The sequence below is a fragment of the Anthonomus grandis genome, chromosome 17 (assembly GCF_022605725.1).
Source record: "Anthonomus grandis grandis chromosome 17, icAntGran1.3, whole genome shotgun sequence".
Classification (NCBI taxonomy): Eukaryota; Metazoa; Arthropoda; class Insecta; order Coleoptera; family Curculionidae; genus Anthonomus; species Anthonomus grandis.
In genome coordinates, this window is record NC_065562.1 from 12,046,127 (window position 1) to 12,061,345 (window position 15,219).

Here is a 15,219-nt window from a genome sequence, read left to right on the forward strand (position 1 = left end):
TGTTGTTGGCTGTAAATTTACTATTAGGTTACAGATATTTTACATGATTGTTTTGTACATCCCACCATCTATCACATCTGTAATTTTCGAGCAATTTCTAGATCAGTTTACACTTTTAATATCAAAGCTAAACCATAATGTAATAATAGTGGGCGATTTTAACGTGTCTGATTTCTCTATTAACTCACCTACAGGTAATCATGTTAGTCAGAAGTTTATTGCTGTGAATAATTTTGCTAACACTTTTAATCTTGTTCAGTTTAATCACATCCTAAACTATAATAACAGACTATTGGATCTTGTTTTATCTAACTTCACCTGTACTGTTTCGCGTAGTGACGTACCTTTTGTCTTGGAGGATTTGCATCACCCTGCACTGGAAATTGATTTTACCGTCTCAGGCCAACGTGTCCATAATTTTCAGCTTAATAAAAACTTATCTCATTCTTTTAATTTTAGAAAGGCCAACTTCCATCTCCTTTATGACTCGATCCTTGAAGCTGACTGGTCTACTGTGTATTTATCCTCTAACGTTAATGATGCATGTGGAGCCTTATATGATATATTGAATGGCATATTTGCCGCACACATTCCTCTTAAGCAGCAGCGTAAAAGAAGATTTCCAAATTATTATTCTCGAGAATTGATTAGGAACATTTATAGGAAAGAAAAGGCTTTCAAGGACTTTAAAATGTACAATTCTCCATTCTTTCAAAATAAATTCCATTCTCTTAGATGCCTTATCAAACTACAAATACGCAATGAATATAAGTTGTATATATCAGACACCGAAAGGAATATTTCTTTGGACCCATCTAGCTTTTGGAATTTTATTGGTTCTAAGAAGGCTGGCACCAGGATTCCTGGTATGATCAGGCTACCCGATGACATGGTAATAAAAGACCCACAAGACATAGTTGATGCTTTTGCACTGTTCTTTGGTGAGGCATTTATACAATCAAATTTCATTAACCATTCGTCGACGTCTGATAATGTGCCCCACTTTGACATTGCCAACGTTGATGCTTCCCAGATTATTTTGGCCAGTAAAAAACTCAAAAATAAGTTAACATCTGGTGTAGACGGTGTGCCTAGCTTCTTGGTTAAAGATTGCATTGGTGTCCTGGCAGATCCGCTGACCTACATTTTCAACTTAATACTGTCAACAGAACAAATCCCTGAAATTTGGAAGACTGCTAAAATAATACCTATTTTAAAAGTTGGGGACTCTGATTTAATCGTGAACTACAGGCCAATCTCATTACTCTGTAACTTCTCAAAACTTTTCGAAATTATCCTGAATCGGTCGCTATTTAGTCACGCAAAAGAACTCATCTCTGTAGACCAGCATGGATTTTTTAGCGGGCGATCTTGTGTTACTAACTTATCCTGTCTGTCTAGCCACATCTGTGAATCACTTGATGTTAATACTCAAGTCAATGTTATTTATACCGACTTCCAAAAAGCCTTTGATCGGATAGATCACTATATTTTGCTGCATAAATTAACTCAGTATGGTTTTTCAGGGAGATTATTTAATTTATTTCATTCCTACTTGATTGGTAGATCTCAATATGTTGAATATGAGGGCTTTAAATCGAAACTTTTTAACGTAACGTCGGGTGTGCCACAGGGCTCGAACCTGGGTCCGCTCCTGTTTAGTTTTTTTATAAATGACTTGATTGAGTCACTCGCTTGTCATAGGCTGGCTTTTGCCGATGATTTGAAGCTATATTTAAATGTATATGGTTTGGAGGATTGCGTTTTTCTTCAGAACTGTCTAAATACATTGGAGGTATGGTGTGCTGTTAACAGGTTAGGCTTGAATGCGGCTAAGTGTAGTGTGGTCAGTTACTCTAGATCAAAAACACCCTTAAATTTTAATTACTTTATTAATGATACTATTTTGAGTAGATTAGAGCAAATTACTGATCTTGGTATAACCTTTGACTCTGAATTTACATTCGTTCCACACTTCAATAACATAGTCAAGTCAGCCCTGAGAAGGCTTGGGTTCATAATTAGAAGTTCTCAGAGTTTTACTTTGGAGTCTACATTAAAACTGCTTTTCTGTTGCTTTGTGAGATCAAAACTGGAGTTTTGTGATTGTCGATATCTTGGTGGATCATTACTCTTGGGATTAAGACCCATGTGTTTAAGTTATAGTTAGTAGGTATATTGCAGTTAATTTAATTTAATTTTGTTAAATATGTGATTATCTTGTTAAACTTTTATAATTGGGTTTTTATATCATATTAATAGTTATTTGTTCTAATTCTTTGGATAACTTTTGAGAATGTGACTTTACTTTACTCTTTTTCTTTTCTTTTCATTCTTTTAGGTTTGTTTGTGTGTGTTTTTTTTTAACTATATTTTTCATTGTTTTGCAACTGTTTCCTGTTATTGGGCAAGTTGCCTGTTGGAAATAATGGCTTATTATTATTATAAAGGCTTATTATTATCTAGGATAAGCAAATTTTATTTAAATGACTGGCAGCTAGCAATTAACTCTAGATGTTTCCTGTAAGTATATACAAATTTTTCCTCAGTATTTATTAATTCATATGTGTTTTATATGTTTTTTTTTTAATTTAAAGACTTCCGTCTTATTTAAAATTTTATCTTTTAAATTAACTTTATTTGAGATATTAAATAAAAATTTCCGAGAACTAAAAATTAGCTTTCTTGGAAACCAATATTACACCTGAGAGAGTTGACACTAATTATAAATACTTATACTTTGAATTAATAGTTTGGAAAAATTGTTATGTTTTCTGAAAATATCTACATATCTTTCAAAAACGTCCACTTAGTGTTATTATTTATACATATTCACTATAATGTCTTAAAAAATAAAATAGTGGCAACTGTAGAAATAGAAAGACAAACATTAAGGTTTCCAATTGTCGAAGAGCTGAAAATACAATTCTTGTCGCAACCATTTCACTGGAAAGCTCTTTTTCTAATTTTTCTTAATTTTAATCAATTTGCTTTTTTTTGGATTTATTTTGTTGCTTTATTATATTACAAGCACGACTATTTTTCACTTATACCAGCGATCTAATAAATTTCTTTAATACCTGCTGGGAAAAATCAATTTAAATAAGGCTTATAGACTATATCTTTAAATGGATTTATATATCACAAAATACTCTAACACAAAAAGACGTATATATGGATAAAATAAAAACCCCAAACTGAGAAAATCCAATTTGGGGTCTACGTATCGCTTCTTTCCCTCGGGCAATATTAGCCCTATTTGGTTCACCCTTGGCATGTGCTTTCACGTTTTTCCAGACTGTTTCAAGTTTAAACAAAGCCTGAGCGCAAATTTAAACTTTCCTACTCAACGTTATTAGTTACGGAACATCTTAGACCTCGGCAATTTGTAACCAACCGTAACACATTTATTTTGACTATAAAGAAAATATAATTTATATAAAATATCAAGAGACTATTCGTCAACCGAAGTGGAAACAAATGGGAGCGACAGTGTGCGCCGGATTAACCTCTGTCCCAGAAGGTCCGCTCCGCATTTCAGCCCTTCGTCTTCATGAGAATGCAGTTGACGTCCCCATAAAATATTGTTCTAATTGGACTTAGACGGACAGCTTGTTGCCCTTGTTTACTACATTCTGACTTTTTAACATCATATTTTATTTTATGCTGGGAATTATATAAAGAGTCAATTTTCAAAGGTGCTACTTTTGAAGTTCATATTTTAAAAGAAATTTATTAGAAGAGATATTAGAGAAAAATATTTTTTTTATTAGTATTTAATTACTTTTAAAATAAAAAATGTAAGAAATAATTTACAGTAAAAAAACGATAATGATAAATAGGACCAGATCTTAGCACGAGATGGCAAAATCGTTAGAATAGGTGCAAGTCTATGTGAAAAAACCCTTTTAAAAACGAAGAATACTAAAAAAATAAAAAATAGTAATAACTATTAACTTGGCCATTTTATTTACTTTTTTTAACATAGTTCAAAGGAAAAAAAGGTGGCATGTAAATAAATACTACTTGTGAATAATAAGCCTTAAATATACCCTATCAAAAGATTATATAGGGGAATTTTATAGCTTTTTTATCACAATTCTTCTTCAAATTTTTCTGTTTATTAAGGAAGTAATTAATCTATTTATTCAATACTCCTATTAAAAATTGCTTGACACCTTCAAGTAATTTATCCCAAAGTTAAGAGGTTACAAAATCAAAAGAATTTTGAAAATTTGGTATGATATAGTATAGTTTTTTAGTCCATATATGTTTCTTAGGTGCATGTATGCAATTTTAAGCTTATTTAATTATGAGTTTAAAATATAATACCACTATCATAATGCACGCTTAGATTTTTGAATACTGGTAGTCGAGTATCAGTGTAAAGTGTAACTGCAACTCGCATATATGCATAAAAATTATTTCTACCACAACATAGTGTATTATTATTATATAAGATTTAGAAGCATTTAATTTTAAGTTAATTAAACTAAAATGATAAATTAATCTAAACCTAACTAAACTAAATTAAATTAAACTGAACTGAAAGATATAGTTGGGAGTCATACGTATATCGCTGTAATGTTGAGAGTATTTTATACAAGATATCATGCCTGCAATATTCTTATTCGCCAGCAGTTCTCACTAAAAACTACGGAATAAGTTACTTCTTTTTTTCTTTTTTTTGTGATTTCTTTCTTGTACTGAAGCTTTTTTTAAATCCTGCCTAGTATTTAGGAATTAAAAAATGTGATTTAGTAAGTGTCCAAATTTGTTGGTATATAAATTTTTCCAACATTTTGGATACTAACAGCAATATAATTATATTAAGTCGTTAAATTCCTTTGGATCCTTGATCTTTGCTAAGAGTCTTATAATTTCCACTTATTAGGTTGTAGAATAAAAATTTTATGAAATGCAGCTGTAATTAATATTAAGTAATGGCATTAAACAAAAAGCATATAGAGATGTAATTTTTTTAAAGAAAAACCTTTTTCACCAATTGCATTAGAGTGGATTTATCACCGTTAAATCAGAAAATGTATCTGAAAGATCAGCATTCTTATTAAGGCTAATATTTTACTATGTTACTAAAGAATTCCTTGTCATGTCTTTAAGGCATTAGGTAATTTCTGTAATTCCTTATTGTTTTGTAATATTGCAAGCGTGCTTCAGTTCTTTATTTTAATTATTTATAATCCACGATGTTATTGGTAATCTACGGCGTAAAAGATTTATTCTTTATATTTTTAATTAAAAAAGGCACATGCTTGTTTATTAAAGATGATATATTTTTGTTGAAATCTACATTAGGTTTTCAATAAATTAGATCCTAGTTTAATTGACTTCCTTCTAATGACTCTTTAATATATATATTGTCCCATTTTCTGTAGCGTATTCGCTACAGAACGCTTATCAGGTATAATTTCCGATTTATTCATAGAACCCGATTTTTGTTATGAGTTATTATATTTGATTAGTTATTATTAGATCAATAAGACTTGTATTGTTTGTAGTCAAGTTATGTCGTTTAATTCAGGCAACTGAATAACTGTGGAATATTTTTTTATTTGTCATAATATGTTAGCTTAGAAAGGCATGATTAGACTAAAATGTCACAATACAAGTTTCAAAAAGCTTTTAGACAAATAAATAAATAAATAAAGAAAGTTCACTTATCTTTCCAAAGATATGCTTTTGTTGTTTATTTAGATTGTAAAAATATAAAAAAATGTAGACCAACAGTTAAATTAAACAAAAAAGATTATGGTTACTTAAAATCAAAACGTAAAATTTAATTTTTTACAAATTAAAAGAAAAAGAATTTTTGCAACATTTCTTATTTATCGCAGTTAAATTATTTTTGCTGGGACAACATGTGTAAGAAAAAGAAGGGTTTATTAAATAAAATGTAACACTACTATGTACTACACTTATAATAATTTGATCACTTAAAATTTTTATTGTTATTTAATAATGCAAAATATATAGAAAGTATTTATGTGTTTATTATATTGTTGTTTTTTGTATGTTTTTATATTTTCTTATTAGTTTTGTCTACAAAATTTTTTTAACATAAAAATAAATTAATATGTTTGTATAAATATGAGTAAGAATAAAATATAAAGAGTTGTTAATAAATTAATAAGTCCGAAAAGATTAATTATATTTTTAGTATATTTAAAATAAAAAGCCTTTTTAATAAATCTTCGGATTTTTCATCACTGAGATTTTTTTTTACTTCTAGGATAATGGGTACAATAAAGAAAGGCATCTGAAAAAATATTCTTTCTTTTTTAGTTTAATTTTATTGTTGATGATTCTTTAAAGTATATTTCAAAAGCTAAAAATAAAAAATAGAAAGTTTAAGGCTGTATTTTAAAATACAGTAAAAGGAAAATATTATTTAAAAACGTAAGACCAGCATTACGTTTACATAAACATGAAACATCGAATTTGTTTTTTGTTAAATTTAGAGAAAAGGCATTTCTTTCTAAATCTCAAATTTTTTATGTAAGTTGTTTTAAGTTTTATGAACAAACACAAAGAATATTAAAAACTTTGACTAATATTCTATCATTTAGTATTTAATATTTTTTGTAGGTTTTAATATTTATTTATCTTGTTTTATTGTTGTTTACTAGTTGCTTAATAAATTACGATATTCTTTACACTTTACAACATATTATATTATTTCATGTGGAGATTTATATAAAAAATCGGTTTTATAAAGTACTATTATCTAAAATTAGCTTTTATTATTATAATAAGTGTCCCTTCCCCTATTTCAGAATATTGTTGAGTCTTAGTTTATGATTTTATGGAGTATCATTTACTGAACAAGAATCGCACTAATAGCACATGCAAGCAGATCAGTTAGGTATTTTATAAAAAGAAAAGTTGGAGAACAGGCTTTGAGATAATTTAATTCTCAACTTTAAAAAGACCCTAATTATTTTTTCTACTAGAATGCTAGTGCTTACGTACTCGCCAGGGCTTTATATAGCTTAACCTGCATTACGTACAATGTTAAAAGTAAATGCTGTTTAATAAATTGGTAACCTACAAATTATACTAAAAATTCAAGGCTATATTAAGTAAAAATTGATGATGGTTACTTAAGGCCGAAATTAGTTCAAATGCCACATACAAAAATGATAATAACCTTAAAATAAAGTAATATAAGATAAAATGAGGCAAAGTAATATAAAATTTCTAAAAAAAATATATAGAAATTACATGACAAAACAATATACACAAAAAATTATATTTAGAATTAAAATTTAAAAAAATTAAAAACAAACCCAATATCAAGATAATTCATATGCTCTAATTTTTTCATACAGTACAAATTTTAATATTTAACTGGAATTGAGTTTGTGTGAGAAAATAAAATCAGAATATTGATAATAAAATAACTTAATTAGGCATAACTTAAATGTATATGTCACACAGCTTCTATTAGATTTTTTTTAGAATTTTAAAATTTTTTTTAAAACTTTATTTACATATATTTATATATTACTTTTTTAGGTGAACTTTCTTCTAAATAATTTGCCTTTCATAGCTATTTGTCACTTAAAAAAATAACTATTATAATTATTTTATTAACAGTTAAATGTATAGTTAATAATTGTTTTTATAGCTAAGATTGATTTTGCTTTAACCCTAGATTAAAACTTCTGACTCTCGTCTATTAAACCTCTAAAGTCCTAATTTATTATGCATGACATAATATTATAATAATAATAAAAAATGGGCTTTTGTTTATATAAGCACGAAAAAATAATTTATGTTATAAAGAGGGGCGATGGTTAGTTGACCATGGCTGTATAGAATGCCAGCCAACTAGTCTTTCACTTAACCTTATTCCTATAAAAAAATAAATAGAATAAAAGGAATCAAAAAGTCACAAAGTTCTTTCTTTTTGTCCTGATATTAAATGCATAAAATAGTTTGAGAGAGATAGGCTTTAATAATGATGAAGTTGATGCTAAGACTATTTTATAATATTATGTGTACATCTCAAACTCTAATCAATGTTATATTATTATATATATATAGCGATAACAAACATTTAATTTTTTAATTTTAGTAAAAATACATGAACACAGTATAAAATTTTTTGTTTTACCTTTTTAGCATGTTAAGGACACTTATCATAGTTGCAATAAGTGTATATGTTTATTACATTTTAATATAGTTTTGATTTATTTTAATATCGTTATAATTATTTAATTTCAAAGTTAGAGAAATTGTAAAATAAAGCGTGGAACAAAATTTAAGATGATGCATACTGTACCTACATTCAAAAATCCTTTAAATCCAACCTAATATATTTTAAAACTTTTTATATTTTCTTTAAAATTGATTTGTTACATTAGAATTTAAAAAATGCAAATAAGCCTTTATCCCTAAATAAAATAGCATACAGAAATCAAACAAAATTACAACAATCCCAGGGTCACAGGAATAAACCAGAGACTGCCGCAACAGGAGAAATCCATTTCCCTATGAATGTCTCTCATGGAGATGCAGCATCCATAATTAATTGCCAAGTAGGGAGAAACCATCGTTAATTTCTATTTCGGAGAACAATCTATTTTCATCGCAGCATGTACTAATCCACCTTTTCGGGAAAACCTCCGAAACCGCGACCGTGGATTTGATGAAATTGCGCTTTTGTGCCGTTTTCCATAAACGGGCTCCTCTTTGTTTATAAATAGTGGTGGCCCATAATACCTATACACGACCCAACTTGTTTTCGTTGATATTGTTTTCATGATGAATGCGGTGAATTAGTCTAATCACTTAGCTCTAATTTTGGGGTAATTTATGTGTTGAGAATTGGGAGTAACCTTTATTAATCTTCTTAATTATCTATTGACATAAGACATGCTTTAAGTGTATAATAGGATTTAGCATAGGTTATTTATTACATATTCTAGTAAGAATTTTTAGGATTCTGAAAACTGAGTGCGTACTTTTTTGGCATATATTAGACACACTCCTTAATACTTAACCAGCCAAATGACACTCGTCGTTACTAACATCCAATTTTAGAAATTGCAATTTGCTTTGATGTTTTCTCCTAATCCAATCAAAAAAGAAAGTCTAACCTCAAATTGAGCGTGAAGAAACGGAATTTGGGGTCGACCCCTCATTTAAATAGCAAAGTAGTGCATGACTAACATGTTATATGGTATCGACCTGGGATAAGCTTGTTACGCGGGACGAATACGAACGATTCCCGTTGAGGACGACAATCAAATACTGCCCGCGGGAGATTTAAGGGGGATTCTCGGGTGCCGAGGGTGTCGCCACGGGGTGTCTCTTTTCTATTACGTAAATAGTTTTAGACAGGACAGAGATGAATGCTCTTCGAGAATTAAAATACTAAATAGGTTTTTTAGTAGGTTGTAATGGAATTACGAAGTAAGTACTTAAACTTTAATAAGTTCAGTCGTATTAAGAAGGGAAGCTTACTAAAATAACAAGGAATTTTTAATAAAATTTAAAATGCATACTGCTCATATACATAATATTACACATATGGATTACATAAAAAAGTTTTATTAACGCATTATGACTTTTTTCCTAGTTTAAGTAACACATATTATTTCCTATATATAAATTTTCTCTTAACTATTTTGCTTTTAATGCGTCATATTTCTTTCTTCAACATTAGTAAAATATAAACTATACTTGTTCTAGGCATAACTTAAATAGATATTAGACACACTTTCTATTAGAAATTATATTTAAGGAATATGGCGTGTTTTTTTTTTTATTTTATTAATTTAATATTTTTTTTGTGACCTTCCATTTAACTAATTTTTTACCTTTGATAACTCATAATTAACTAAAAAAAACAAAAATTGATTTTAATGTCAGAAATCTTTAAAGAGTTAAGGATAACTGAAATGGATTTTGTACTATATTTTTAGTAACGGTTTTTTAACTGTGATTTTTTTTTTAGAATAAGGTATTTAAAATTTTCTTAAGATTTATTTATTATTTTATATGGCTCAAAAACCATTTAAATTAATAAATGCTAGAACCTAAAAACTCAGGCTCTTGTATATTAAATATTTAGAAAACTACTTGACTATGCATAACTTTTTTAATTATTATGTTCTTTTACCTTAAAAAAATTAGTTAAGTAAAATTTAAAAAAAAGACTAGATACAGGAGGTCGCTTTATTTAAATAGAGTTACTTAACACGCAATAAATTAGGTCATTACATATAAAGTTGTTATAACAAAAGGTTAAGTTTAAATATAATTATATATTTGTTAAACTTCTATATTTTATATAATACTACAAAAAAATGTTAGCCGTCTCATATATATTTATATAAAAATTAAATTATTTATATTACGTAAATAGTTGTAGACAACTTAAAAATGCACTTTATATTGGGCGTTTTAATAATGCATTATGTTTTTTTTTCTAGTTTTATTAATATATTATCTTCTGTATGTGGCCTTTCTTTAAACTAATTTGCTTTTCATCGCTCATATTTCTCTCGTTTTAAAAGAAAATCTAAAAATAATTTTGACCTCAGTAATGTTTAAGCTCTAACTTTATTAGGCATAACTTAAATGAATTTTATACACACTTTATATTAGACTATTTATTAGCATTATGACCTTATTATTTATTATGATTATTTTAGGCATTATGACTTTCTTTTTTCTAATTGAAGTGGTTTAGTATTGTTTTAGGTTACTTTCCTATTAACTAATTTGTTAATAGAATTTAATCTTCAAAATAATTTTATGCAAAATACTTAAATTAAACCAAAGAAAACTGAGCATTATTAGGTTTGTTGTAAGTGGAGCACCTTGTGTATGTTTTATAGTCCTGAAGATGATGAAAAAGCGAAATAAAAAAAAGTACTACTTTGTTATGCATAACTTTAATAATTTGTTTGTTCCTTTTATTTAAAAAATTTATTTTATCTGAAAAAAAGGACGAGCTCAAGGGTCGATTTATTTAATTAGTGACTTAAAAATAACAATAAATTAGCAACTAATAAGGAATTCGTCATAACAATAGAGATCTAATTTATAATGTTATACGTTACCTCTATATTATATTTAATTTACCTCACTATGAAAAAGGTTTAACCATCCAATATAAACACCCTTTAGAGAAAGCTCATATACTAATTTCTTACCCGTTTACGCTTACTGTAGATAAAGTGTATTGCTCAAATTCATTATTAGTAATACCTATAGTATATACTATACCTGTGTATAGTATATATACACTGGGCTAACTAAGGTCCTTGGTGCGGAAATTGCATTAGAGTATTGCATCACAGGTCAGAGTAAGTCAGCAATTTGAAAATCTATGGCAATCGTTCCTCTTTATGTATGAGCTTGGAAGTAAACTGGGAATTTGAGATAAATTACCTATTGTCTTTATATCCTCAAATTGTTCTAATACAAATACCAGTACAATAGTCGTGACTTCAAGGAAGTAGTCTCAGATAAACTACTTGGATGGCCAATATTCTGGCTCGGGAAAAGCTGCCGCAAATAAATCGCATGAATTTTGAATATATTTTTTATTTAATTTTAATAATAATAATCTACGTTAATGTAATTCGTACGATAGTACAAAACTTCTTAACCTAATTATTTTAAAGCACGCATAAAGTGATTAACGAAATATTTTTTTAGATGAGTTTGACCCTATTGAATTTGTTAATTATCCTTAAACATGTATCACAAACAATTACTATAGCACATGAGGAAAGCCCAACAGCGGTGTCCTCAAGAAAGTACTCTCAGATAAACTAACGAATATTCTGGAAAAAGCTGCCACAAATAAACTGCATGAATCCGTTTGATTGAAATCATTTTTATTTGAATTTCGTAAGAATAACCTACGTTAATGTAATTCGTGAGATAGTACAAATAACTACCTAATTACCACAATCATTTATAAAGCCCACATAAGGGGATTGGCAAAATTATTTTTCTAGATTAGTTAGGTAGGTACTGAATTTTTTAATTAATCTTACGTCTGTATTTTGATTTCTGGACATTATGGATAAATCACTTATTATTTTTAAAATACCATATCACACATTACCCTAACACAGTCCGACAATAATAACCTCAGGAAAGTGGGCTTAGAAAAACTGCATCGCTGACGAATATTGTAATATGAAAAAGCTGTTGTAGATAAACCGCATATATTTTAAAAATTGTTCTTATTTAAATTTAAGAAGAGTAACTTACGTTACTATAAATGATTATACAAATTTTATATTAATTTATTATTCTTGGGGTGATATTTGGTGATCCATTTGTGTATTTTTTTGCTTTCAGGCTTATTTTCAATGATTTTCTTGTGATAGCTCTTTGATATACTTGTATTTTATGAATTGTTTTCTTGTAGGTCACGCACCCAAGTTTTTACGCCGTAGGTTACATTTACTGTAGAGTTTTGATTTTAATTTTAGGGTATAATTTTATTTAGGACATATTCTAACTTTACATATCTGATTCGTCTCTCTATTTCTATGTCCCGTTTTTTTTTATCAGGCTTACCGATTGTCCGTATATATATGATTCTACTTTTTCTATTAATTGTTTTGTCTAAATAGTTAGTGTGTTATGGCTGGTACTTTTATTAGTCATGTAATTTGCTTTAATTGTACTAATTTTTAGGCCTACTTATCCTGCTTCTAGTTTTATTTCATAACTTTTTGTACTTTCTTCTCATTTTGAGCAAATAAAAAAAAATCGTCTGCAAATTTTAAGGTATTTAGTTATTCTCCTTGTATGGTAATTACATTGTCGCAACAGCTAATTTTGCTGAATACTTAAAAAACAATATCAGATTTATATATCTTTATTCTATTCGTGCTTTTCTTAATGATCTCATGATTTTCCAGTATTATGTAGTATCAAGTTGTATTCGTGTGTTTTTTTTCTATTAGTAGATTACCTCACTTAATGCAAAGGATTGTTCTAAACGTTTTTTTGGAAACCTATATAAATAATAAAAAAATAATAATAATAAGAAATAATAATAATAAGCCTAATAGCCTTTGCTATTTAATTTTGCCTTTTTTGACATTTTGCTTTTCCAGCATGATTGTTTCATTAAGGATTTACCTTTCAAATAGATCTATACAAAATTATTTGGTGATTTGCATTTCTTTTCTGTCTCTTATATTTTTTTCTTTGTTTAGTAACTGTATGATTTCCTTTTTTGGGGCAATTTTTCTCTGAAAGGCTTTAATATTTTGGTTTTTCTAGATTAATTGTTGTACTTCAATTGTTTGGTAGCTGTTAATATCTCAACTGTCAACTGTCCCCTATACCAGTTAATTAATTCTCTTAAAACATTACTGACTGGGTTAATTGACCTAAAACTTAGATTTGTGCAATGTATATTACATAAAGAATTTGTCTTAGATATAGCATTGTAAATGGAATTTCATGTTCTGAACTAAAACACGTATGAGTAAAGTTAAAAGGGATCGAGATATGGTCACAGATTTGCTTCGTCCTGATCATCCATCAAAATTTTTATCTGAATTAATATTACGAAGTACAAGTACAAGAAACCTTGAACAAAAAAAAAAGTTATCTATTAACGTTGAATACTAAACTTTGAAACAAAAACGTTAATGTATTACTTTTACTGTTTATGGGTACTACTACTTCAACTACTTGGCAAGATTGTATGCTAAAATATGAGATACTCTGGTACCTAATTACAGAATTGACACGATAAAAATCAAAATACTCACTGGGTCGAAAGATTTGTGTCTAGATTTACTTGTGACTTGTTATTCAATATGAGTAGAAATGTTATTTCATATACCAAAATAACGAAAAAGAAATTACCTTGTTTAAACGTCGAGGTAATCTGAAACGCTGACAAAAGAAAAACGACGATCGGCAGCAAATCGACGACGGCCCATCGAACATCCATAGTTTGTAGACTTATTGCCGCTGATGCTTGTTACATCGCGTCCACTTTTGTTCCTGAAACAAAGGAGGGTCGCTTTAATAATAACTCGACCTGACAATTTCACAGTTTTTGAGCGACGCGACGCCGTCTCTTGTTATAGTCAAGATAAATCTTTTTTGCCCTCAAAAAGACACGTATTACTAAATTTCTTATGAATAAAAAAAATATCAAAGTAACCCTGACGGTATACAAAAAAAAATATGATATACCCTCAAGAGGGTGTAATCATAATAATACTCGCAGCAATCTGTCACTCAAAGCGGCAGAGTTTTGAGTTATTAAAAAGTTTTTATCTGAGGACGTCGCGACGCGGCCGCCGGCAATAACATTTTGCAGCGCTTTTGTTACACGTCTCCCTTTGTGACGTGATGCGTCGTGCCATCTGGGAAAACCTAAAAGGTTCTTGATAGAAAAATTGCTTTAAAGGCATTTTTTTTTTAAATTATGAAATTCTCTTCCTTTCAATTCCTTTGCAATTATTTCTGCTGAATATAAATAAAAATTTCAAATAAATGTATCTCTATTTTAATAAATAATTTCCAATTTCGCCGAGCCTATTATGTATAAATTGAGGTTTCTTACAATAGCCCATTGAATGTAAAAATATGCGATTTTGATGTTTTAAGGGCAGCAATAAATAACAAAAATGGCCGCTCTTGACACCTAATTTATTTTCTTTGTCGGTGGCCCTCGAACCCGTCCCGCTCTTTTGTGCGCTGTTAAGCAATTTTGAGAATCGTTCCTCCGCATTTTTAAATTAAAAACTGAAAATTTATTTCCATTTTCACACCTTATTATAATTTGCACATTTCTGTACGATATCGTCGTTATATAATTCTTTTTGTTCGTTTAATTTCTTTAAGGCCATGTTATTAATATTCTCTAGGTGTAGTTGTTACAATTATTTTTAGTATAATACACTGTAGAATTAAATGATTTTTTTAAATATTTAATTTAATTTTATTTCATACAAAAATTAAATATATCTTTTAGTGAGAAATCAATCTCGAAGGCAAAGAAACCCATAAGCGATCAACAGCATAAGGATGTAAAAAAGAGAAGCCGCATTAAATCACCTAATATATATCTCTAGTACATGGCTGTGCAAAACAAAGTGATTTCTAGTACTGATTATGGACAGCAGGAGAGGTATATCCCAAGACAAGCCTCTCAGGTCAATATCCCATAAATTCTTTGTGTCAAAAATACAACAA

The 15,219-nt window shown here is 28.6% G+C and overlaps 1 protein-coding gene across 2 annotated transcripts in view; it reads right to left on the reverse strand.

Annotated features, from left to right (window-relative positions):
- Positions 1–15,219, reverse strand: part of LOC126746083 (uncharacterized) — a 431,438-nt gene that overhangs the window by 133,541 nt on the left and 282,678 nt on the right. For both annotated transcript variants that reach the window (XM_050454188.1, XM_050454187.1), the window contains one exon: positions 13,879–14,019. In XM_050454188.1, coding sequence (XP_050310145.1) covers positions 13,879–13,966 — 88 coding nt within the window. In that variant the 5' untranslated portion in view covers positions 13,967–14,019. The remainder of the gene's footprint in view (positions 1–13,878; positions 14,020–15,219) is intronic.